Source organism: Petaurus breviceps, unplaced genomic scaffold (genome assembly GCF_028583685.1).
Source record: "Petaurus breviceps papuanus isolate PSGF00001 unplaced genomic scaffold, PetGlider_PUasm1.0 178, whole genome shotgun sequence".
NCBI lineage: Eukaryota > Metazoa > Chordata > Mammalia > Diprotodontia > Petauridae > Petaurus > Petaurus breviceps.
In genome coordinates this window covers 19,851,798-19,879,238 of record NW_027185777.1, presented here as the reverse complement: position 1 = coordinate 19,879,238, position 27,441 = coordinate 19,851,798, and the positions used below count along the sequence as shown (strand labels likewise).

Here is a 27,441-nt window from a genome sequence, read left to right as displayed (position 1 = left end):
ACACCCCTTCTCAACAAAAACTACAATTTAACAAAAACAACTACAGGAGAAAGTGTAGGTCAGATTAAGCCTCCAGCTAAGGTAAGATGTCGATTTCCTCCAACACCATTTCCTGAAGCCCTTTTGGTTTTGTGGTGCCATGTGATCCTAGAAGAGTGGTTAGTCTACACTTGAGCCTTCCTTTCACACCACTACCCAATGTTAGCACTAGCTGACTGGAAAGTCTAGGCCATCTCTCATCTAACTCTCCACCCCAGCCATCTTCTCTTACTGAAGACTATAATCAGATCAGTATGATCTTTGCTACTAGAAAGAAAATGTCAGTTGACTTTTTCCCTGCAGCTGCATTTGCTTTTACTGTGGACTTCCCATGTAAAAACTCCAGTATATGTGTTGTTTCCCTCTAATAGATTGTAAGCTCCTTGAGGGTAGAGACTGTCTCATTTTTGTACTTATGTGTCCACTCCATACCATAGAGCCATGCACATGGTAGATGCTTCATAAATTTGTTTTAATTTATTATTAACTGGCTAAATGCTTTTCGTTTACTCATCTCATTGAAATAGAAAATACACTTTTCTGGGGTGGCTAGGTGGCGCAGTAAGTAAGAGTCTAGCCCTGGAGTTGGGAGGACCCGGGATTGGTTCCAGCCTCAGATACTTAACACCCACACACAAAAAAAAATGGCTGTGTAACCTTGGGCAAGTTACTTAACCCCAATTGCTTTAAAAAAAAAAAGAAAAGAAAATATACTTTTCTGTTCTTCCCACCTCTTTTTTTTTTTTTCTTAAGATTTTGGACTGAATCAATGACAAGATTGGGAGAGGAAAAATGAAGGAGCTCCCTGCTTCTTCTCTCAGTCTCAAAGAACAGCAAGAGTGAGCTTGGAGACTGCTGCTCCCAATAAACCAGTAATTCTCAGTGTGGCCAGGGGCTCCTAGGGGTCACTAAGACCTTTGCAGGGGATCCATGAGGTCAAAATAATTTTCCTGATTAATACTAAGACATCTTAATTTCTGACATTTTAGGTAGATATATAGATAGGTCTCACATAAACAAGAACTCTTTGGAGTTCTTTTAAGAGTATGAAGTATAAATTTAAGTGTTTGGAGTACAAAAGAATGTTTTTGAGACCAAAATGTTTGAGAACAGCTACTATAAACTAATAACAAAAAGTCATCTCATGACAGAAAATAGTCGTCCCTTACTTTACGTTATACAGACCAAAATAATTTCTTAACTTTATTAAGAGATTATAATAATACTCTGCTATGGCAACCTATGTTATGTGACACCTTTATGACTGAGTATGGTGTTACCTCACTGCTCATGTAAATAGGGATTGGAGCTGTGATTTAAACAGTAGAGGGAACTCTTGGATGAGGACACTTCTCTGTTAAAGCAGGTTAGCACCTTCCCTGCAAGATAAGGTCTTAGAAGAGGAGACATTAAGGGATTTGTCCAAGGTTGTCTAGCCAATAATTGTCAGAGGCTAGACAAAGAGCCCAGATCTTCCTGGCCCCAAGACCTTTCAGTCCACTATAACAACTTAACTAAGAGGGCTTTAGGAAATGGTGTTGGAGGAAACTGACATCTTACTTTAGCTGGAGGCTTAATTTGACCTACACTTTCTCTTGTAGTTGTTTTTGTTAAGTTGTAGTTTTTGTTGAGAAGGTGTGTGGTATTACAGTGAATGGAGAGCTGGTGGGTGCAGGTGCTGCATCTGACACATCTGGGCTGTATGACCTGGGTAAAACACCTCATTTCTCAGACACTTTGGTCTCAAAAACATTCTTTTGTACTCAAAACACTTAAATTTATACTTTATACTTGTAAAAGAACTCCAAAGAGTTCTTGTTTATGTGAGACCTATCTATGTATCTACCTAAAATATCAGAAATTAAAATGTCTTAGTATTAATCATGAAAATCATTTTGATCTCATGGATCCCCTGCAAAGGTCTTTTGACCACTAATGAAAATATCAAAGTAAAATTAATTGATTCTTGGACTCAATTTTTCAATGTCTGTATTCCAATTGATGTATCTCAAGTTTTATTTAATATAGCACTAAAATTTTGTTTAGTCTTAAAGTTCTTACCCTAGACTATAGTTTCAGGATTTTATAATCACAAGCTCTATTATGGCACATTAAAGCTCATAAAATGCTTTACCCACATTATCTCATTTGATTCTCACACTGACAATATGAGATGGGTACAATTATTTTTACAGATAAAGAAACGGAGACTGAGAAAGATGATGTGACTTGCTATGGGTCATGTTGCTGCTAAGTATCTGAGGCAGGAGTATATCTCGTTCTTCTGAATCCATTCATAGGGCTACCTAGCTGCCCCCTCATTTTTATGATCAAAGTAAATGTGAAATGATTCAAGCTCAGTAAGAATTAATCAAGCTAGGTATTCTATCTTACGCCCTTTTTTCATTCTCTTACATAAAGCTGACATCAATAGGGTACTTTTTGTGCGTTATCTTATTTGAGGCTCATAACAACCCTGTGAGGCAGCCATTATTGGTATTATCCCTATTTTACGGATTTATAGCTCACAGGGTGAAGGCCTTGCCCAAGGTTATGCAGGTAGGAGATGTTAGAGACGAGGACTGATCCCCTTCTGATTTCAAGCCCAGCACTCTGTCCTGTACCACTGTACTTTTCCTGGTTTATGAAGTGCCTCCTCACTAAATAATTAGTCTTTTTATCATGTTTATCTTTTTCCCACTGATAGATCCAAATTTGTTTTTATCCCTTCATTGATCCAGTTCTGCCTGTCTGCGCTCTGAAACAGAGGTCAGATGTGGCTAGGAGCTTTTTTTATCCCAGGGACAACACATATACCATTAATTCACTCTAAATAGCAACTGGAGAAGAACTTGGTTTCTTTCAGCAAGCTTCTGACTCCTTTTATCTCTTTTATTTTGCTTTAATATATAATTTGATGCTTCATTAGCAGAGTATTTCCTCTATTATGAAAGTAGCAGAGTAAGGGAAATCTGACTCTATCAGGATTTGTTATAAACTGTTAAGTTGCTATATTTTTATATAGTTTGAATCCAAAGAACTTTAAATTTAGTTTCATCAACAACTTTGTCATTTTCCAGTGCTAAAGTTTAGCTACCTACTAGTGTGATCATTGTATGATTCTGAGTCAAATACGTGTAATAACATGGTTGAGTTAATTTTACACCCACATCAACAAATAGAGAAGTCTTAGTGTGATAAGTAGACTTTTTATAACAGATTACATCTGTCTGATCTACAGAATACCTAGAGATTTCATGTGATTTGGTCTGCAATAAATCAGATGAAGAAAGTGTGCTTTTTCAGTAACAAAAGCAGTTCAGAAATTTATTGCAGACTTCAGTAATTCTGATGTTTTTCTCTGGATATTAAGAGTAGCTTAAGTCTGGCCAATACCATAAAAATGTCTTGGGTGAAATGTGGAAAAACTAGCAGTGTTAAGCAATACAGGTACAGTGGAAGTGAGCACATGTTAAAAGCTGCCAGTGTGCCAATAGCATTCATCCTCCTGCGCTCGGTATACATTAATGTTAGTTCCAGGAAGCACAAAGCTAGATAGTAAGTAAAAGTAGAAGTGTTTCACATGTTATATAAATATTTAGCATTAGGGGAAAGTTTGTCAAAGTTATTCCCAACTAAAAATTGTTTTGTAATTAATATATAATGAAAGTGACATAAGAAGTATAGTTCAAATCTTTCAGTCTAAAGTACTGCTTAGCATTGTGATGAAACTAGTTTGCCTTTCATGATGTCAGCCTATCAATAGCAATATCCTTTGGATGCAATTTTTTTCAGATTTTAATGATTATATTTTCTATTCATAATCAGGATGACACACATTACTTTATGTTGTCTTAAAAATGAGACCTCACTAAACTCATAAAACATTAAGTAACCTGGAATTGTTTTATCTGGTTCAGCTTTGAGGAAAAAATTTTAGTGTCTACACTTTTCTTCACAAATAAGAATTGTCTATGTCAATTCCCTTAAAATCCTTTTTAAAAATAAAAATTTTTATTAGCACTTTAATAATTATAAATGACTGTTAAGTTAAACTATTCTTACAAATAGTAATGTATCATTCTGTTGGAAGAAATTTAAGTTGATGTTAAAAGCAAAACTTTCATCAAATTAGTTTAAAAATTCTGACAACTCACATTGCTAAGCGAGGCATTGGTCTTAAGGAAGTTTCCCACCCTTTTATCCCTTTTTTGTTTTTAAAAGTGTATGGCCAAGAATTTAATTATCAGAAAAATATTCACACCTTTCTTGGCCATATTTAGGGGAGAAAAAGAACACTCAGACTTATAAATTTTGTATTGCTTTCAGGAAATATATAGTAATAAAACACTAATAAAATATACTTGTATTGCCAGTGATAATTAAGTATTGTCACAAAGCATAAGCAGTTACATATTTTCAGGAGAGAAAGAGGAAAAAAAATTGGAAATGAAGCAATCAAAACACTCCAGTTCTCTCTCATATTTATTTCAGGATAGTGTAAAAAATTTGTGGCAATAAAGATGACAGACAACTGGGTTCTTTTTGGTTTGAAAAAAGATTGCCCAATATATGCCACAGGCGCCCCTCCTGTCCCCACTCCCAGCCTTCCCCCAGGTTGAAAGGGAGACAGAAAGTGTATGTAGAAATAGAACTAAGCTCTTTCTACCTTTCATTTAGGATGAAAATATGTAGGCTAAAAGAATCTGATTTTAGATGTTTCATGATTGTTATTTTTTAGATGAAAATTATAAAATCAAACTTTTCCTAATTTTTTATTAACTACTTAAATGTACTTATATTCCTGTGATGCTTATTTTAAACATTATGTAAAATAAGACATGCATCTCATTCAAGGGTTACTAATCACAGGGGTAAAAATTAAAAATAAAAAACTCTCCCTAATTATTAACTATCCAAGTGACATGCATTTCTCAGTAGATGTAAGTTGGTAAGGTTGTTATATACTTTAATAAGTGCATATGTGCTAGTGGATAAATTCATAGACTGTTAAAAGGTAGATTTTAACTGAGGTTCCTTATATCGCAAAAAAATACTGTGTTCAGATCTAAGCACCTTCCTACTAGTAAGATGTAGACAAACTGGAGAGCATTCAGACCAGAGCTATAAGAATGATTAAGAGCCCAGAGGGACCGACTTATGAGGAAAGCTTGAAAGAACTAAATATGTAGAACTTGGCCAAGCGACAACTAGTAGGGAAATATGATAGCCATCTACAAATATCTTAAGGGTCTAAACACCAAAGAATCAAAGAACGTATTTAATGTTGCCCAAGCAGCTGTAGCTAGAAGTTATAGGACAAAATGAAGACAGAGAAAATGCACATTAAATATTGAGAGACATTTCTGACAGTGAAATCTGTTAGAAAATGTAATTTTGTAATGATGGGAATTTAATCATTTGAGAAATGTAAAGCTAGTTTGAATATTGCGATAGGTGTAGGAATATAGCATAAATGAAAGAGAGAGGAGAGAGGTATGAGGGAAGGAGGATGATAGAGGAAATGAAATTATTATAAAGTAAAATCTAGCTAGATTGGGTCATGTATGCAAGTTAGAATCATGAATTGAGGATATGTTTAGGCCTCTGTTGCAAAAGATAATCCTTTGATAACTATTGATTTAACTTGAATATGAATGTAGGAGGTGTGAAATGCAGTCAGTGAGCATTTACTACACAGCTAACTGTCAGACTCTACACTGAGCAGTGGGACTACAAAGAAAGGAAATTCACATACATTAATGACTAATAGCTTTAATGATAATAGAATATCTTATTTAAAATGTAATGTGAACATAGCAGGCTGGTTAAGAGATTTAGAAAATATGATAATCTTGCCTCTAGAGGGGCAATAAAATGAATATGAAAATTTTATAAGTATTGCTGTCAAAGATTGAGAGTAGGTAACCTATATACAGTGTTTCCTTAAAATAATAATACAAATAGAGCATCTTCTGATTTATAAAATAAGTTGTAAATTTTGTTTCCTTTAATATAGAACTAGTAGCTCTATTTGAAAAAAATATACAGTAAGTCAGTCATCACTGTCTATTTCTCAGGCATTAAACAGCTTATTTGGTTAGAGTACCATACAAATTAGGGTAATTTAACAATATACTGTATCATATTATCCTTTCATTGTTTCTCAAAAGTTGTTTCCCTCACCAAATTGCTATGGTAATTACCCAGGTAGTGACTGTATTGTATCTTACATATCTCTCAATACTTTGCATAGTTTAGTATGTGTAATATTAGGGGTTTATAGGAAAAGATTTCTAAAGATCCCAGAATACTAATATGCACTTAATGAATTTCTGATTTATTTTATTAGACAGTGAATATATATTTTGGAAAAACCTTACTCTCCCCACACATTTCATAGGCTTTTCATAATGTTGAAAATGGTGAAATATTACAAATGTTGAACAAAACTTAAACCACTTGTCTTGGCTCCTTTTACCTTAAATCTGGTCTGGAGAAATTTCTTCCCCCCTTCGAGATAGCTAGCTAGCTAACGAGACAGACAGAGAGAGAGACAGAGACAGAGAGAGAGAGACAGAGAAAGAGAGAGAGATTTTTAAGCATTAATGATGTGTTTTGTATTTTGTTTTACATTACAAAACATTTACAGATTATTCCCTATTTCATGAGAGGTCTCATGAAAGTAAAGTAAAACTAAAAATACAGTGATTCCAAATGCAAATGTGCACATTTCACTTTGGTAGCATAGCCCTCCCCTCATTTTTTTTTTAATCAACAAAAATTCATTTTCTCTCCTACATCTACTTCACTGGAGGAAAAAAGAAAAGAAAAACAAATTCATTATAACAAATGTGCAGCGCTAAGCAAGTAAAATATCTCCAAAGGTGCTTATTACATACACACCATGCATACCATACATACATACATGTATGTGTGTATGTCATTCAGTACCCTAAGTCTATCTTCTCTCTGTAATGGAGATAGTATGTTTCATCATTGCTACTCTGGAATCACAAATAATCATTATATTGATCGTAGTTCTTACAGCTTTCAGTTGTTTGTACAGTTTTATTATTATTATGTTATTCGTCTGTTTCTGCTCATCTCATTCTCCATGAGTTTATAAAAGTCCTCAAAATTGTTCATTTTCATAGCATTGATGTTATAAATTGTTCTTCTGGTTCTTTTTACTTCACTCTGCATCAGTTCATGTAAGTCTTATTTTCCATATCTTTTTGAAACTATTCATTTCTCACTACACAATAGTATTCCATCACATTAATATACTATAATTTATTCAGCCATTCTTCATTGGATAGACATCCTCTTAGTTTTCAGTTTGTGGCCGCCACAAAAAGAGCCACTCTAAATATTTTTGTACTCAGAAGACCTTTCCCTCTTTCTCTGATCACTTTTGGGTATAGGCCTAGTAGTGGTGTATGCATTGTTGGTTAACCTTTTTGTTTATAATTCCAAATTGCTCTTTAGAATGGTTGTGACACATTTACAGGTCATCAAGAATACATCAGTGTGTCCATTTTCTCACAGCCCCTTCCAGCAATTACAATTTTCTTTTTTTTTGCATCATACAGTAATGGGTGTGAGATGAAATCTCAGAATTATTTATATCACTTAGATCAGAGATGGAGAGCTTGCGGCCTCCAGGTCACATGTGGCTCTCTAGGTCCTCAAGTGTGGCCCTTTGACTGAATCCCAACTTCACAGAACAAATCCCCTTAATAAAAGGATCTATTCTGTAAAACTTGGACTACAAAAAGACTCCACCCCAGGACCTAGAAGCCCACATGTAGTCTCGAGGCCTCAGGTTTCCCATCCCTGTCTTAAATATAAGAAAGTCTGTCTCATACAAGCCTAGGAATCATAATTTTCTTATTATTTAAAGTGAGACTGTGTGACTAATATATATATATATATATATATTTGTGACTGCCAACTCCCAGGCCCCCACCCTCAAAAAAAATCAATCTTTTAAAAATTTTCTAGTATTTTACATACTGGACAAATCATATTTGAACAAACAAGTTTTAGCAGGATATTTAAAATGCTAACAATTTTAGGGCTCGTTTTTCTTAGTCCAGTCCCAGCTAAAATCCCATCTTCTATAGGAAGCCTGTCCCAATCCCTCCTAATTCTATTGCCTTCCTTCTTGTCAGTTGTTCCTATTTTTCGTGTGTAACACTTGCTTGTACACAGTTGTCTACACGTGATCTCCCCTGCTGGACTGAATTCCTCAAGGACAAGGACTGTCTTTGGCCATTCTTTGTATCCCCAGGATTTGGAACAGTGCCCACCACATTTAGGTGCTTAATAAATGCTTACTGAGGGGAAAAGTATGCATCTACTATATATTTACATATACACATACATACATACACACATGTTTATTTTTTCTAACATAAATACCTGAAAATATTTACTCAACTTTGGGTCTCCTCCACAGAGGCACTTCTAGGGCTCACTAACTGTAGCCAACAAGGTTAAGCAAAATTGGCCTGGCCTTACTGCCATTTTTTTTTTAATTTTCAAATATTGCAATAGCTCACAATAACATGTACAGAAGCATGGGATAACATAGTTTAATGAATCTGTGATCATGGGTAGAATGCTGAACTTAAGAGTCAGAAGGACCAAGTTTTATAACCCCCCCCTTTGATACCTAACAAGCTGTGACCATAGGCTGGTAATGTCACCTCTTTGGGCCTCCATTTTCCCAAGGTGACTGGGCAAATGACTGCCAAAGGTCCCTTCCTATGAGCTAGTTCTAAGAAAATGATCAAATTTCAACTTTTTGTATAACGTACATAATAATGTAAGAACATCATGTCAGCAGTCATAGCAACTGCAGCTATGTGCATCAAGGGGGAAAATATGTGCTTTGGAGCAGTCCAGACCACAAGCATGTAGGTAATGCCATTATCTAGAGCAGTGTTTCTTAAACTTTGGGCCATAACCCCATGTGGGGTCACAAAAACCTGGCAATAGTAAAAGGTTTCTGAATGTATAAACAACCAAAAATTAATTAAAAAATCAGACGCATAATGAATCCAAGGTGTTTTTTGGCAGCACTTCCCTGTGTTGCATTGTGCAATTTCACTGTAGCCTTGGCTCTGAACACAAAGCATGTGCACTTTGTACCACACATGCTCTCTGGCTTCATCACACCAATGAACGGCTGCTGAACCATGAAAAGGGGTCACTAGTGGAAAAAGTTTAAGAAGCCCTGAATTCTAGTCTACAAAAGTTTGGAATTTGGGACAGTGAATCATATATAAAGAGTAGGATTAAATAATAATATTTTATTTTTTGCTATTGTTACATGAACAGTATTCCAATGCTTACCAAAGTGCCTGACATATAGTGGGTACATAATAAATGTTTATTAATTGATTAATCAGAATTTAATCAGCAAAGTCACGTAACATGATATAGACAAAGAGTGTTCCAGGAGAGAAAGACCAAGAGAAGAAAAAGTAGTACTAACAATGATGTCTTGCCTTGTGAGTGCTTCACAGTTTTGAAAGCACTTTCACTTGCATTGTTTCATTGCATTTTCACAATCAGCCCAAAAGTTATATGTCAATTGTTACACTACTTGTCTAAATTAAGAAATTGTGGCTGTGAGAAGATAGATGACTTTCTAACAGTTTCCCACTAGTAATTTGAAACTCTAAATCCAGTTTCCATTGCCATATCACCTCAAACTGTGTGACGGGAGAGCATCCTACTCAGGAAAAGGGAAGGAGAGAAATCATTCAAGATTAAACTCTTCTGAGTCTGTTTCCTCATTTATGAATAGGCAACAATAATATGGAACTGCACTGTAGGGTTATAGTGATACACTGCACACTTTAAAGTAATACAAGAATGTGAATTTTATCATTGTTATTGTTATAAATCTGAGAAAAGGCTGGCAGGGTGGCTGCTTAGGGAACCAACCTTCCACAGGGGTACCTAAAAGAGAAATTTTAAGGCTTTTTTAGACAAGGAATTTCAGGAGAGAAATAACAAACTTGGAATATCAGGAGATTGTAAGGCAATCCAGTTTTAAATTTGTCAGAGAGGAGGCTTGTACCTGGAGAGAGTGATCAGAACAGCCTTAATGTCTCTTAAGGACCTAGGAGAGGCTAGTGAGCTTAGCTGGTCTCTTAGTAACTCAGGCTGAGGAGCTGTCTACCTATAACATAATGTCAAGTATTTTGTACTCTGAATGAAAAATAGGCCACTACGAGTGGTATGTGCCTTGCATGTAGTAAGTATACTTAACACATCTCTGTTGGATTCAGTTGGATGACTCAGAGTGGAGGGAGATGATAGAACAGGCATGTGGAGATTGAATTAAGTCCCAAGAATAAGATCTAAAGAGGAAGTCCCTCAGGTGGGGACAACAAAATTAGCCAGAGGCAAATACAGAAGACCTCCTGTTGGAGGTGATAACATTACAAAGTAGAATATAAATTTTGGAAGTTTGGGGTGTGTCTCTCTTCACTTCTGTGTGATTATCCTTTTCCATCAGAAAATTTTCTAAAATTGCCTACAATATTTTAATAGCATGTAATCATTTTCTGTTCCTCAGACACTGTACTACTATTTATTTGTAAGAGTTTTAAAATAGAGCAAAAAAGACTAGACATTTCATCAAAAGTATCCTAATTCTTGGTATTCCCCAGTATTCTCTTTAAAATTTTTCCTGTTTCTGTTCCCTCACCTTTCTCCCCTCACCCTAGTTCCTATTGACCTTGCTTCCACACTCTTGCATTCTTCCTCTTTTTTTCACTCGTACCACCAGCTTCACTCAGGGCTTTCATCTTTAGCATCATAGCTCTGGAGCTGGAGGAGATCTGAAAGGCTCTCTAGCCCCACTCTACCTTGTTTTACAGATGAAGACACTAAGGTATATGCAGTCCCAACTGATTTGCCCAAGATTCTATTATGTACCTAAACAGGAATTTGAACACAGGCCACCTAACCCTGTAGGCAATGCTCTTTAAAAGTATACTGTGTTTGTTGCCTCCCTTCAAGTTATTATAAATCACTTCCTAACTGTTCTCCTGATTCCAGTCTCTCTCTCAAATCCATCCTTTGCACAGGCATGGAGAATGATATGGGGGAGGGGAGAGGACTGCTGACAAAAAGCCATTTATTGGATTGGGTTGGAGTCCTGGTTCTGACACTAACAGTGGATAAGTCACCTTTATGACCATCAACTTTCTCATGTGTAAAATGGCATTAATAATATAATAAATAAATACTTGCTCTTTTCTACACCACAGGAACACTGTGAATATCAAATGGGATGACATGTAAAATTCTTTGTAAACCATTAAGTATTCTGTAAACAAGAGCTATTATGTTCAGGTGTGACCATGTCCCTCTCCAGTTCAGAAATCTCTAGTGGCTCCCTATTGCCTAGAGGACAAAATACAAATTACTTAACTTGGCATTTAAGACCTTCTACAATCTGGTGCCCGCCTACCTACCTACCTTTCCAACCTTAGTTTTCATTACTTTCCTTACTGTTTTATATGTTGCTACCAAACTGAACAACTAGGTATACTTTTCTGTTTGTACAGGCCATTTCCCATACCTAAAAAAGCACTCCTTTCATATCTCTAACTGTAGATTTTTTCCCCCATGAGTAGTTAGTACTCAAATATTTGTTGATTGATTGAAAGGCCTAAGATATACAACTGCCCTGAGCTATATAAAAATCTCTTGGTCCCTGAAGGGGAGAGACTCCTCCAAATGTGGTTAGTAACTTGTTAATTTAAAGTATATAACCTCAGTTTAATATGGGGCCGCTAATTGAATGAGAATTAATAGTTCTTCCTTTGCCTTACTATTTTAAATCTCATCTATTAACTTCAAATGAAGTATGTAAATATTTTCAAAGCTCTCTTGAGTAGCACTCATTTGGGAATGTATTGTGACCCAACTGAGCTGTGTGAATTTGAAACATAAATATTTGAAGCAATTGTTTTGAGGGGTGTAGAAGTTGAATAGCTGCTGCTTTTAATCAGAAAAAATAATTGGATTTTTTTTCTCATTTGGTTTATATCATGTTCCTATAGGCAAGTATTAATCTTAAGAATTATTTTAATTTGGTGCTCTGACTGACTGTTATTATTATTCTTCAGGACCCGTGGGAGTAGGATTAAATGAACTAAAACGAAAGTTGCTGATTAGCGATACACAACATTATGGTGTGACAGTGCCGCGTAAGTAATGTTCTCTGTAAGGGACTCTTAAAAGTCCTCTTTTCTTAGCTTCTTTAATTTTACTAACATTCTGAACTCAAATACACCTAAATCTAGTTTTCTTGTAAATAAAATCTCTTTTCAAATCATTTCCTAGGGCAATTCCAAAATTTTTCAAATATTTCACCAGTTTCTATTTTAAGAATAAAACCTGCACAGAAAGCAAAATGGCTTCATCTGATTACAGAGTTAGCAACCTATCTTAATTATTATTTCTTTAACAAACTGGTGAATTCTGCTAAACTGGGTTTTTTTAATCATCATCTCCAACTGTGGTAGAGTTTCTTTTCAGCACACTTTTACATCTATTTTTTATAACTGTGTTATTTTCGCAGGCATTCTTACAAATGAAATGTGATGTTAGAAGCATTTATATCTCCAGAATAAATGTCATTTGACTACTTAATATGTTGATGTTAAGAAAACTGTATAAAAAGCTAAATTGAAATGTTGGCTTTCTCAAGTAGTTTCAGCACTACCAATAATAAAAAATGCTGTTTATATTTTGCCATTAGCAGTGTTCTCTTATTGTGGAAGAGTTCATATTTACTTCTAGATTCTGGTTCTTTTTTACCCTAAGTTACTCTGTTACTACTTTTTCCCAAACAGTTGTTTCAATTTTTTTTTTTTTAGCTTAAGTTACAGAGCAGCTGACATTACAGAAAGATGAAAGAAAACATGAACCTCGGCAATTATAAATACTTGTCTCTGATTTCCTTACAGTCAGTCAGTTTTTCTAATATATAGTTGATTAAAAATAAGACAATAGGAGGGTTGATCTGAAAAGTTGTCATACATTTGTTTCCTCCCTCTCTAATAGCTAAGTTGTTGCCAGGGAAAAACTTAGGTGTTGGGAAATTAGTGAGATACAACCAATGGATCCCTTCTCAGAATAATGGTTTTAAATGAATAAAATATATAGCATTATAAAGGAGAACAGTTATTTTGAAATAAAGTTATCAAAATGTTTTTTCTAAAAGCAGAGTAATGACCCACATGTTAGTAACCCACAATCTAGAGAAGGGTTGGTTCCCCAATGTACTGTCTGAGTCCCTTATGGAGGATTTACAGAAGGATATGTATCCCCATTGACAAGCTCACAGGTCCACTGAAATAGATACCACCCCAACTTTAAGGGTGATTTCTATCAATGAGTAGATATGAATTTATATCCTTTATAGGAATAATCTGGGATTTTAGGAGCAAATACTTTTTTGTTTGGGAAATTTTAAATATATTTTTTCCAATTAGATGTAAAAACAATTCTTAACATTTTTTTTTAATTTTAAGTTCCACATTCTCTCTCTCCCTTCCTCCCTCCCATCTCCCCTCCTTGAGAAGACAAGAAATTTGATATAGATTATACATGTGCAGTCATGCAACACATTTCCATATTAGCCATATTGTGAAAGAAAGCACAGACCAAAAATATAATAATGTTTAAAAAGTATGCTTTGATCTGCATTCAGAATCCATCAATTCTTTCTCTGGAGGTGGAGAGCATTTTTCAAAATAAGTCCTTTGAAATTGTCTTGGATCATTGTATTGCCCAGAATCACTAAGTCTTTCACATTGATCATTGTACAATGTTGCTTTTACTGTATACAGTGTTTACCTGGTTCTCTTCTCCTCACTTTGCACCAGTTCATATGAATCTTCCCATGTTTTTCTGAAAACATTCTGCTCATCATTTCTTAGCACAATAGTATTCCATCACAATCATACCATAACTTATTCAACCATTCCCCAATTGATGGGTATCTCCTCAATTTCCAATTCTTTACCACCACTGAAAGAGCTGCTATAAATATTTTTGTAAATATGGGACATTTTCTTTCCTTTAGGTCTCTTTGGAGTACTAACCTAGTACTGGTATTGCTGGGTCAGAGGTTATGCACAGTTTTATAGTCCTTTGGTCATAGATCCAAATTGCTTTCCAGAATGGCTGAATCAGTTCACAACTCCACCAGCATTGCGTTAGTGTCCCTATTTTTCCACACCCCCTCCAATATTTGTCATTTTCTTTTTCTGTCATATTAGCTAAAGTGATAGGTGTGAAGTGGTACTTCAGAGTTGTTTTAATTTGTATTTCTCTAATTAATAGTGATTTAGAACATTTTTAATGACTATAGATAGCTTTGATTACTTTGTCTGAAAAGTTCCTGTTCATATCCTTTGACCACTTATTAATCAGCGAATGACTTGTATTCTTATAAATTTGATTCAGTTCCGTATATATTTGACAAATGAGGCCTTTATCAGACACATTTGTTTAAAAAAAAATTCCCAGCTTTCTACCTTTTTTTTTCTAATATTGGCTGCATTAGTTTTGTTTGTGCAAAATCTTTTAAATTTAATATAATTAAAATTATCCATTTTATATCTCATAGTGCTTTCTCTTGTTTGGCCATAAATTCTTCCCGTATCTATAGATCTGAAAGGTAAAATATTTTCTGTTCCCCTAATTTGCTTATAATATCACTCTTTATGTCTAAATCATGTATCCTTTTGACCTTGTCTAGGTATACAGTGTGAGATATTGGTCTATACCTAGTTTCTTCCAAGCTGCTTTCCAGTTTTGCCCACAATTTTTGTTAGAAAGTGAGTCCTTATCCCAAAAGCTTGGATCTTGAGCAAATACTTTGTTATCTAGGAACTAATTTTTCTGATTCCATTAAATATTTTGGTTGTGTTATAGTTTGGAAGACTACAGTTCTCCCAAAATGTCTTTTGGAGACCATAAATAATAGTTTTTTATTTTTCAAATATGTTACAGTCATCATTTAAAGACTAAACTATAGCTTTGATTATACTAATGCAGAATTTAGTGTCATAATTTCTACACACAAAGAAAAGAAGACCAGAAGTTATAATTAAGTAAAAATATGTACCCTTACTACTAGATTGAATTGAGTAGAGTAAATTCCTGTTTTTATTGTCTTAAAAACTTTCTATAACTTAAAAGGCAGAGAGGTTTTCTCTATTTCAAGTGAGATGAAATCATGATTCAGTGAACAGAAATGTACAGTTGAGAGTGTCTGCCTTGTGCTTACCCTGGTGACATCCTGAAATGTCTTCAAGATAATTTTCTCCTTTAGGATTGTCAAAAAGAAGAAATCAGGGTCAAAGTCTCTTAAGGTCTTCACTCCATTTCTCCTCCTCTTTCTTCTTTCACAGCTGCTAATAAGTGTCAGATCCAGAACTCAAACCTAAGACTTTTTAACACCAAATCCAATAGACCATTTTTACTCTACCAAACATTTCACTTATGTGAGGATTGTGTCTCATGACCTAATGATATGAAAATTAATTATACCTTATATATATCGGTATCTGTCTAATACAAATTTCTCACACAAACCCTTGTTAGGTGCCTCAGACAGAACCCTTGCCCATGGAGATTTTGTGCAACAGCCATTAGTGGGAAGGACAATTTTGATCTGATTTGCTACTTTACACTTTGCTTGATCTTCTCTTCAATAGTTGCAATTTCTAAGCCTAGTTGCACTCTGTACATTTTTCTCTACTGCCCTCCCCAACCCCAAACTCTGTTCTTCTACAAATCAGGGGCTTCCCTTTCCCCTGATTCCTAGATTTTGGTATATTTCCTCTTCACTACTGAAGCCAATGGACTCTTTTTTCCTCATCATCACTTATTAACTAGCTTCTGTGTCTCTCATTAAGAATTATGGTATTTTGATTTTCTACTTGGTAAGACAAACAGGATGAGATCATGGTAGCCTGGCATAATGTGTAGAGGACTTTTCTTAAGAGTCAGGAAGACTTGATTTCAAAGCCTGCCTGTGATATATAGGGGTTGTGTGATATATAGGGCCTATGGGCCAGTCACACTTCTTCTCACTTCCCTGTACAGTTCTCAGATTCTATTAGTAGTAGATGGCCTTTCCATACCAGGAGTTCTCTACACAAAAGAAATCACCAACCTACTATTCTCCCTTATACTCCACCACAGAAAAAGAAAATAGACCTGGTAACCAATGTACCATGGTTTAAAAATGGCCATGATCTATAATTTTACTCCATCTAGAGAATATTTGGGGATGATTTATGAGAAATATTTTTTTAAGCAAGAGAAAATCATTTTCATAGATTTTTCTTTTAGAGGAATCATTCTTCCTTATCTCACCATAGCTCTTATTTTCACCACCTAGTCGACAATGCTAAGCTATAGCATTTTTTTAATATCTTGTTTGCTAAGTTATAAGCTCAAATGCTTGAGCATAATTGTTTCAGAGATCTCTGATTTTGTTGATATGGGCATTCCCTGCACACATGCACAGTCCTTTCAGTGCCTTGATAGAGTTTCTGAGGCTAAAAAATCTATAATCCTGTAGTTAGCCTGGTGACGACCTTCTCTGAAATTAGCTGGACTAGTTTTCAAACATAAGACATAAAGTCTGCCTCTAGGCCCCTTCTTACTGCTTTTCTTTCTTGGAAGGAATTGCCAAAGCTTACACTTTACTGATCCATCTTCAAGAACCCTGGGGCTTGTCTACACCACCATAAGGCATTGGGGTAGGATTTTAGTAGAAAGTTAATTATATAACCAGTAAGTAAGTGTTGGATTAAGTCATATCACTGAACTGAATTTTTCCCCATTGCTGCCATGACAACTGTAATGCCAAGCAAAGTCAACTTCCCAAGGTTCAAAATACCAGCATAGGTGCTCTCCATTTTATTCAGTGACAAATTAAGAACAGAGAGAATCAACATATAACATAATTCAAAATACAGCATTTACCAAGTGCAATTCAATAATCTCCAAGTACTACCCCACCCCTGGACATTACATTCATTTAGTCCATTACAAAGCCCCTCTTCTCAAATGGAGATTAGTTTCCAATCATAAGTAAAGTACATTAATTTGTTTAATCACAGAGCACAAAAAGGTCAAAAGTTCCCCACCCTTGGATCACAATTGAATCTACCCCAGAGTTACAACAAGCTTAAGCACAGCATTTAATACCCAAATGGAGGTCTTTTCTTCATCTTGACAAGAGGCAGGTTCTCAGCAATCTTTGTTCCTGGGGAGACAAAGCTTAGCAAGGCCACAAGATACATTGACAGTGTCTTCATTAATTCATTCTCTGTCTGCAGAACAGTCCTAGGACCCCTGAAAACATTAGCACAACCCCCTTCCAGGATTTCTGTAAACATACAAGAAGAAAATCCTTCTTCAGGGCTTCTGAACCAACAGCCAGGTTCCAAGACCTCTGCAACAACAGCACTGTTCTTCACCAGTGGACAGAATTCACTCTCTGTCTGCAAAACAGTCTCTGGAGCTCTGAACCAACAGCAAGGCTCCAAGACCTCTGCAATAACAGGACTGTCTTTCACCAGTGGACAAATCTGGCAAAACAACATCAAAACAGACAGACAAAGTACCAGCAAAACAGCCATGTCTCCTCAGTCCTTGGCAGCTCTGGGTGGCAGCTCTCAAAAGTCCTGGGCAATTCAAAGTGGCCTTCTGTAATCCTCTCAGTCTCTCTCCACCTCCAAAGGTGCTGCTTCCAAAAAGTTCTTCTGCCTCTCTCTTGTGTCTCTCCAAATCTATGTCACCAGCTCCTCCCAGTTCAGCCCTCTCTTTTCACGTCAACAAGTCCATCCCACAAGTGGGATTCACAAGCTCTGGGTTTTAACACAATCAAACCAAAAACCAAGCCAATACAGGGGGATCTTTATATTCCATTACTATTACAACAACTTATGCCTAAAATACATGCCTTGAGTTAGTGAAGTGCATTACTGAGTAAGAAAGTGCTCATCCTCTGGACAGCTCCTCTTCACAACTACTTGCCAGATCTGAATTTTTGAATAGTGATCATGAGATCACAGAGTCTTGAGATGGAACGTGGCCTTAGTGGATTCCTTACTATTAAAAAAATCTACTCAAGGGGAAGCTAGGTTGTGCAGTGAATAGAGCACCAGCCCTGGAGTTAGGAGGAACTGAGTTCAAATCTGATCTCAGGCTCTTAACACTTATTAGCCGTGTGACCTTGGGCAAGTCACTTAACCCCAATTGGCCCAGCCTTCCCTCCTCCAAAAAGCCAAAAAAGGAATCTACTAAAAAAAATCTCTGTGGCACCTGTTTTTTAGGCAGAAACAGAATTGCATAATGTACAAAATAATGTCAGGACCTGAAAACTCAGATTGTCTAAACTGGTAGTAAAAATATGTTTGCATATGTGTAGCAATGTTGCAATTAACAAAACATTACCATTCTTGCTTAGTATGTTTAAGGCATAGTATCTGCATCATTTTGAAAATTGTTACTGGTCTTTTCCTTTATTATGATATATTTGTGTCTAAATAATGATTGTTCAGTTTTTACTTACAAATCTGAATATAGAATCCACCTTGCTTGAAGTGCCCAATTATAGGTTAGTTTCACATATTTCCCCAGTAGTAAAATTTGCTAACATGAATTAATTGAAAGAATAGTCTGAATTACTGAAATATTTAAGTATCTTTTTTAAAAAATGAAGTCTTGTCTTTGTCTAAGTATATAACACGCTAACCAAGACCTCGGGATGTGGCCCGGCTAAGGCCTGTGAATAAGAGTGGATCATGACGTGATTGACAGGAAGCATGGAACAGTGGGGAGAGTGCTAGCTCAGGCACCAAAAGACCTGGGTTCGGATCCCTAGTCTACTTCTTACCGCTTGTGTGACCTTGTGTAGATCTTTTTACCTCTCTATGCCTTAGTTTCCTTGACACTAGAATAAGGGAGTTGGACTGGATGACCTCTGAGGTTCCTTTTAACTCTAGAGCCAAGAGCTAGATTCCATTTGCCCCACCCACCTTGGCCTGCTCATTCCTTATGGCTTATCTTGGGCCTTTGTCTCTTTCTGTAATCTTTTCCTTGGTGCTTTCATTTGCTCTCTTAAGTTTAAAAATCATCCCTACACAAATGACACATAAACCCATATTTTAGTTATCTTAAATACCATTGTAATGGCATCTGAATTATTGAAACTTTATTGTATTTTAAGAATATACTATTCTTTTTTATTAGTAATGCCACCGTTTCTTGGTTATTGATTTGCTGTTTAAGGTTGACAGCCAATTCTGTGTGTGTGTGTGTGTGTGTGTGTGTGTGTGTATTCTAATGGTTGATAATATGGAGTTTATCTAAAACTATTTTTAATTAAATCACAGACACCACCAGAGCAAGAAGAAGCCAAGAAAGTGATGGTGTTGAATATATTTTCATTTCCAAGCATTTGTTTGAGACAGATGTACAAAATAACAAGTAGGTAGAAAACCTTTTAGTAGTCTAAAAGTAATTGCTAATACTACCATTTGTAATTTTTGGTAACCAAGTCTCTTTTTCTGTTTAATATTTATTTTAACTTTCAAAACATCTGAAATCCAAAAAAGCATCATTTTACTAAGCTATTTTTCATAGTCTGAAAACAAAAACGAAAACATGTACCTCCAAAATACCTAATAATTTTATACTTTTTAAATGCATTTTAAAAAACTAAAAGCATAAGAATAGTTTTAGAGGTTAATATTTGCATTTTCCCTACTAATTTAATACTGTATTTTTGACAGCATTCCTTTACAATAGTGTGTTTAAAATTTATATTGGGATATGTGTTCTGAACAGATACTTCCTGTTCTCATTAAATTCATGACCTACATGAAAATCCTACAACCTCACTTCCCCCCTTATTCTCTTGCCCTCTTCACTCTTCAAATATTTAAGCTACAGTAACTATTATTATGGTAGCACCATTTGTTTGAATTTTTTTTTTCCGTAGTTTTACTATTTGACCCTGAATATTTCAGGGAGCAATGTGTGTTTTAAAACAGGATTGTGGAATTTTATTGAAACTTCAAAATGTTCCTTTCTCTTTGGCAAACTGTTTGTATTTTTATAGCATATAATCAGCTGCCCCAGTTCCATTAACCACCACCCCAGTTCCTCCTCTAGTTCTAAAGCTGATTTTGGATATTCTGGAGCATGCAATGAAATTTCAGTAGTTTCTATTGTTTAGGTTATCCACTGTTTTATTGCATTGCATTAGTTCAGAAAAGGAGGTGATGGAAAACATTAGTGTGCTGTTGGACCAAAGTACTTTTTTCTGTTTGACTGTAATACAAGCAGGTGTTACTGATTTGAAAATGTAAAATAGAAGATTTTTTTTTAAAAAATTGACATGCTGAAGTACTTGGCAGTGTTCCTTTTATAAAACATGTTAAAATCACATATGTTCAGCAAAAATATCTTTTACACATGAATTATATCTTACAAAGTATAATTTCTTTTGAAAAATTGGGAATGAACCTGATAGAACACTACCTCTGATTTTCCTACAGGTTTATTGAGTATGGGGAATATAAAAACAACTACTATGGCACAAGTATAGACTCTGTTCGGTCTGTCCTGGCTAAAAACAAGGTTTGTTTGTTGGATGTTCAGCCTCATGTAAGTAAACAATACAATTTTTAATGTCCTTTGGTATCAAGTAATTAATTACATTTCATGACAAGGTTCCAGGAGAAAACTATAATAGAGACATACAATATCAGCTCAATTTGAATTCCACATCCTTCATGGCCATTTATAGCCTAGGATGAAAGTAACATTTAAAAACAATCTGTGAAACCTTTCATTTAAAAAATAAGCTTCTTGAAGGCTTAACAGTGTCTAAAATCTGCTGTCATAATTTCAATACTTTGGTCAGTTTTTGTTGACTTCTGTGACTTGCAAACACTCATAAAATCAATGTTTAAAAGCCCATCAATTGTTCATGTATTTTTTTTTTAAAGCAATCGGGGTTAAGTAACTTGCTCAAGGTTACACGGCCAGTTATTTCTGGGTAATTGTTCATGTATTAACTGTCTTAAATGTTATAAGTGGAAGTGTTTTTTTCTATTGAATTTCCAGTCTTCTCTGCTTGCTGTTTGTTTTTATTTCTTTAAAGAGATTCTATAATATGACACAAAAGTACATTTTTTTACATTTAGCTAAATAGCCTTATTTTGACCTTTTGTTGAATCAGTCAATGAAAAGGCATTTATTAAGTGACTGTTGTCCATGGGATAAAATATAAAATCTTTAGCAGACATTGTACTATGTTCAGGAATACAAAGGGGAAAAAATCAATTCCTGCTCTCAAGGAACTTGCATTCTGTCAGAATGTGCTAGTGACTTCAGCAAAGAACTTTGCATTAATAGATTTTTAAAGGAAACTCTATTCACATTAGGTTAATTATTCATTGCCTAACTCGTTATGTTTGTAAATTTTTTCATGGATCACTGTGGTTTGTAAGTGTTGAAATCTAAGGAGTAAAAGTATTTTTTTCTTTTGAAAAGTAGTAGCAGTTGTCCTTGACGAAATAAATGCTCATTATTTCAGTTTATATAAACCTATTGTGGTTCGCTCTCTACCTGTTGTAGCAGCAAGCACCCCAAGCATCCTCAGGGTTTGCTGCCAACACAGGTTCTTGGACCTGCTTTGATAAAGGAAAGCAACTCAAAATGGGTTAACAAGCCACTTTAATCAGTCAGACATATATCGTTTACCTTGTTCAGGGGAAAAAGGGCAGCACCCCGAACTTCAAAGAATACAGGCAGAATTATCAAGACAGAAACAGATCAAGTACACAGCTTTCCAAACTGTGCAACCATTACATCCATACCAAACAACATCTGGGTTTCAAAGCCAGGGGGCTCTGGACAACGGCTAGCCCAGAGTTTCATCAAATCACAGAACACTTCTCAAAGTGAGCCCCCAAAACAAAGCTACACATCAGGGCTTATATAGCCTTCTCCTGGCTCAGAGAATGTAACAACCTTTTGGACCCACTGGCCAATCAAAAAGTATCTACTGGAAAAACAAGCCTCCCACCCCAGGCTTCAGGTGCACTTTAGCCTAGGGGGCAGGGAAGATCTTCCAAATTTGCATTCCCATTACACCTGTCTGACTGTTCAACTCTTTGCTTTCTGCTCCCCACTAAGTACTAGTATCCCCCAAGACCCTGAATTGTGTCCTTTAATTATATACTTTCTGCCTTGGTGAACTCATCAGCTCCTGTGGGCTTAAATATCATCTCTATGCATATGATTCTTCATAGAAATTATATGTCTATCCTTAATCTTTCTTCTTAATTTCAACAACAGGCCAAATTCACAGGTATCTCATTAAGTGCCTACCCAAGTGGTGCTGCTACAAGGGAAGGCACAAAACCGCTGCTGCCCTCGAGGAGCGCCCGCTTTAATGGGGGAGACAGCATGAGAATAACTAGGGAAAAAAAGGATGAGCAGGAGACCCTGGAGGTCATTTTTAAGGGAAGTGACTAACACTAAGGAGGATCAGGAGTGGCCTGTAAACAGGCTTTAGGAGACCAGCAGAGAGTGTTATGTTTGATCCTGAAGGAGATAGGGATGCCAGGGAGTTTGCCGAGTGGGAGGGGGAATGGTCGCTCTGGGGCTTGAGGAAGTTCACTCTAACAGATGAGCCCAGGATGGCGGAGAAGGAGCCTCGAGGCAGGGGGACCAGCAGAAAGGCTGTTACAGTCATCTAAGCACGCCCTGCCGAGGGGCCAGAGGAGGGAAGGGCTATAAAGACATGACAGGAGCAGAATCCGGAGGATGAGGACTCATGGGATCCAGGTGACAAGACTGGGGACTGAGAGGACGGTGGTGCCCTGGCAAGGGCGGGGGGGACATAGTGCGTATCTCTCCTACAAAATTCCCCTCTTTTGTTAATGGCATCATCATTGTTCTGGTCACCCAGCTTCATCTCTTTGACTCTCCCCTCACCGGTAACTGCCATAGCCAGTCAATTTCCAAGTCTTATCAATCAGCCCTACTCCCACAACATCCCCCACCCTTTCCTTTCTTTCCACTCAAGCAGTCTCTAGTTCAGGTTTCTGTCACCTTCTGCCTGGACTTTGGAATAACTTCCTAATTGGTTTCCTTACTGCCCATCCCACCCTTCCCCTTCACCACCAAATCAGTACTCCCAAAACATAAACCATGTCACACCCCTGCCACCACCATCCTCAGAAATCTGCAGTGGTTTTCTGTTGCCTCTTGGTCAAAAGACAAACTCTTCAACCTAGCACTTAATGCTCTCCACAGGCTGTTTCCTACATATCTTTCAAATTTTATTTCATATTACTCCCTTCACACACACTTTCCATTCCACAAAACTGGTCTGTTAGCTAGTCCCCATATAAAACAATCCATCTGTAGCTTCCCAGTCTTTGCACAAGTATATCCCTCCTCACCTCTTCCACTGGTTCTTTAAAGCACAGCTGAGGTGCCACCTTTTACAAGGTCCTTCCTGATTTCATCCTCTGTGCAGTTGTTAGCAGTCTCTGTCTCTCAGCTACTCTGTACATAGCCTGTATTTTTTATGTGTTTGTCATATCTGTCCAGTAGAATGTAAATTCCATTGTGTGCAGTCTCTATTTGTTAAATAGAATTGAATCACATTGTAGCACACATGCCTCGGGAAGGTAGTAACAGGACACGCTATAAATGGGGTCTGCATTGCACATCTGAAACCTAACTAAAAGGTGCTTTAGATCTAGGCTTTCTTATAAATACTGCTGAGATTGCCAAAGTTTGTCCTAATGTCATTCCTTAATTACCCTGAATCAATTCCATGGAACACACGTTAATAAGTGCCTGAGTACTTCTACACAGAGCACTCTGCATGGGGACAGAGACACATAAACAGCCCTTGCCCTCAAGGAACTTAAGTTCTCCTGGAGAAATATAACATGTACACAGATTGATATAAAATATATTCAAAGTAATTTCAGGAACTTGAGATGCACGTGTTTTCCCTGCAGTAATGGGCTTCTAAATGAATAGCATTTCTTGAGCGTTTAATTTGAAAAGCATCTCTTAGCTGTTTGCATTCTGCACAAATCAGAACATGTTTTAAGATGTCTTTCCCCATAAACAAGTGAATTTTCCACCATCTTTTCAATCGCTTCTCATTGTTTTCAGCCAGCAGAATTTTATCAGCAAATTGGATGCACTAAAAGACAAGTAACCTTGAATTGAAAAGGAATTCAAGCATTATTTCTTTGCATAGAAGATTGCATATTTGCCATGCACATTTACTGGTTAAGAAATGTGGCAAACTCATCACAACTTCTTTTTTCTCTCAGACAGTGAAGCATTTAAGAACACTAGAATTTAAACCATTTGTTATATTTATAAAGCCTCCATCAATTGAGCGTCTGAGAGAGACAAGAAGAAATGCAAAGATTATTTCAAGCCGAGATGACCAGGGAACGGCAAAACCCTTTACAGTAAGTATGTTAACAGGCTTCTGAAATATGTGAGCAGACCTGTATAAGCTCGTGCCATAGGGATCAACTCTGGAAAGAACACGATGTTATCAGATCATATAACTTCACTCCTGTAAAACTTTATTATAGTTCTTAGGTATAGACTCTCTTCTGCTTCTGTAGGTGCTAGGAGCTTATGCTTTGCTAATCCAGTTCATCTTTATAGTATAAAATCTGCTTGTGAAAAGAATGGATTATAGATGATCAATATTCACTTGTGTTTGCAAGCATATCAGGCATCTCTGTATGCAAATGTTAGCTATTTTAATTACCCAGGACACTTAACAAATTAAGACTTTCTGAGCTAACCCCAATCACAAGTAAATGAGAAAAAAAATTAAAGCCTTTCTACTTGCTTGACAAATTGGATGAAAAACACCACAATCTGCCATTTACTTTCTCTTACCATTGCCAAGCAGATTTATCCCAGTAATGTAAAAGTTTAGCAGAATGGCATCAGTGAGAGTAACCCAGAGTTGTACTTGGAAAAACAATAACTATTTTACTGATTTAGCCTAAGTAGAGACTTAGAAAAGTGCTGAAGAGTCAACTGTATGTTTGGTCATTCATGTGCAAAGATGTTTCTTCTGTGTATGTATCCTCTGGGTGTGATTAGAGAGCCCGATGGACGGCCTGCCCAGCAGCATAGCCACACAGACGCCAGGACCAGGCAGGCTCTCTTTCCATTCATTTCTGCAGTGGCTACTGGCAGGACTACTCACTGTTCCTCGTTGCCTCAGCGTAGTATTTTAGTTCTGCTTCTGGACCCAAAACAGAAAAGGAAACAAATTAAAATGGGGGAAGCTATGCCAAAGCTATCCATCTCCTAACTTCATCAGTATATTTTTTATTTTTTATAACCATTGACCAAAAAAATAAAAAAGCCACCATTGATTTTTAAGATTCCTTTTAGTGGTAATGATTTTTCTAAAAATCCAGGCATCCATGTTTAATAGTTTTCATGATATAATTCACATTACCTAATGTTCTTGATTTATAACTTATCCATGTTCAAATTTCATGGTTCAGTAATACTGCTGCAAAATCCTATGTAGCCCTAAAATGCACACTGAAATTAGTTATACTTAAAAGGTTTTCCATGGCTTAAAAATACAGTAACGTAGTACTGGGATCTGGTGTACCTAAACTTTCTTATGTAATTATGAGTCATATTAAAAGTTCCTTTTTTTGCTGTTGTTTCAAAAAATGAGTGAAAACCATTACTGAATTAGATATGAGAAGACACAGGAAAGCAATAATAACCTTCCTTTTGGAAATGTACTAAACTCTGAAAAAGTAAAGTTAGTATTCTTTAAAGTTAGTCATAATTCCTTTGCTAATGGTGATATAAATAACACAGTTGGTCAAAACATTATTAAACAGCTGAAAACATTTTTCCCCTGATATTTCTGATACAGAAATGTCCCTGTATTAATCAGGGACTAATTATGTTTCATAAAGAAGGAAAAAGGAAATATCTGCATGTTGGCAGGGAAATATTAGTTATGAGGAGGTTCAGACAGATATCATTAAAAGTGATGGCTTCTGAAAATTGCAGTTAAAGAGTACAGTTTTAATTATTAGCGTGAGGGGAAATCAATGTTAACTCACACCTAGAGAGAGTACTTTTAGAATATCAGTATTTGATATGGATAGAAGAGATAGAATTGATTCTTTAAAATATTTTTTGCAGGAAGAAGACTTTCAAGAAATGATTAAATCTGCACAGATAATGGAAAGTCAATATGGCCATCTTTTTGACAAAATTATAGTGAATGATGATCTCACTGTGGCTTACAATGAGCTGAAAACAACTTTTGACAAATTGGAGACAGACACCTATTGGGTTCCAGTGAGCTGGTTACATTCATAAGACTGAAAGAAGATGTTTCAGAGTCATTGTTTAACAGGGTTAATGTTTAAAAAGAAAGTAGTTGCCATTTTGGTGAAAGGCTTTTTAAATTTCTGTCACTGATGGGTTGTTTTTTAAATATATGTCACTGATGCAGTTACAATTTTGATAAAGTTGAATGCTGATATTATTTTCTTCTTGAAAATCCTTTACCAGACTGAAGGTGTGCAAATAAGATCTAAATTTAATTTAAATGGAGTTTTGCCCAATTCTCTATTCTAAGGTAAGCTTTGAAACATCTGGTTGTCTTTAATATAGCTATATATCCACGATGAGGTTTAAATTTTTGTTTAAAAGAGAAGTTGCTAAAGACTTTAATATATATTGGAGATCAGTGCTTCAGTAGTCTCAGATGTGGTCACTGCCATAAAGTTTGCATGTTAGCAGTCGAAGGTAATATCATTACTTTAAATTGCAGTCCTTGAGACAAGCAGGACAGCTTAAGTTTTTTCTGGATAGATCATCAGTTTTAACTAGAGTAACTATCAAGATGAGTTCTTTTGCTGTCCCCTGAAAGTCTAAGGTTTTGGAGTTTTGTTTGTTTTTTTACCTATACGATGTATTCACAGTGTGTATATTTGAACTCTTTCATAAAGGAATTGCCCAGTGAATTAAAAAATTTATTCTGAGAAGGGCTTGTGTGTTGTGAACAGACTTTACATATATTTCTAGGTATTATAACAAAGACTTCAATAAGGGAAAATAGGTTACTTTAATATTATATATGAAACTTTACAAAATTTCCTAATTGCATTAACACTTTATAAGTTCAGTGGTATCTGAAGATAAGTAACAACAAAATAACTTTTTTTTTAATCATTGGCAAAAATTTCTGGAGTCATTTTAAAGTAGATGTAGTCGGTCACAGAT

At 36.0% G+C, this 27,441-nt stretch overlaps 1 protein-coding gene across 3 annotated transcripts in view; it reads left to right on the top strand.

Moving 5' to 3' along the window:
- Positions 1 to 27,203, top strand: part of MPP7 (MAGUK p55 scaffold protein 7) — a 265,591-nt gene extending 238,388 nt beyond the window's left edge. For all 3 annotated transcript variants that reach the window (XM_069086374.1, XM_069086375.1, XM_069086373.1), the window contains 5 exons: positions 12,198 to 12,278; positions 19,497 to 19,590; positions 20,664 to 20,772; positions 24,477 to 24,620; positions 26,353 to 27,203. In XM_069086374.1, the coding sequence (XP_068942475.1) occupies positions 12,198 to 12,278; positions 19,497 to 19,590; positions 20,664 to 20,772; positions 24,477 to 24,620; positions 26,353 to 26,532 (608 nt within the window). In that variant the 3' untranslated portion in view covers positions 26,533 to 27,203. The remainder of the gene's footprint in view (positions 1 to 12,197; positions 12,279 to 19,496; positions 19,591 to 20,663; positions 20,773 to 24,476; positions 24,621 to 26,352) is intronic.
- The last annotated feature ends 238 nt before the right edge of the window (positions 27,204 to 27,441 follow it).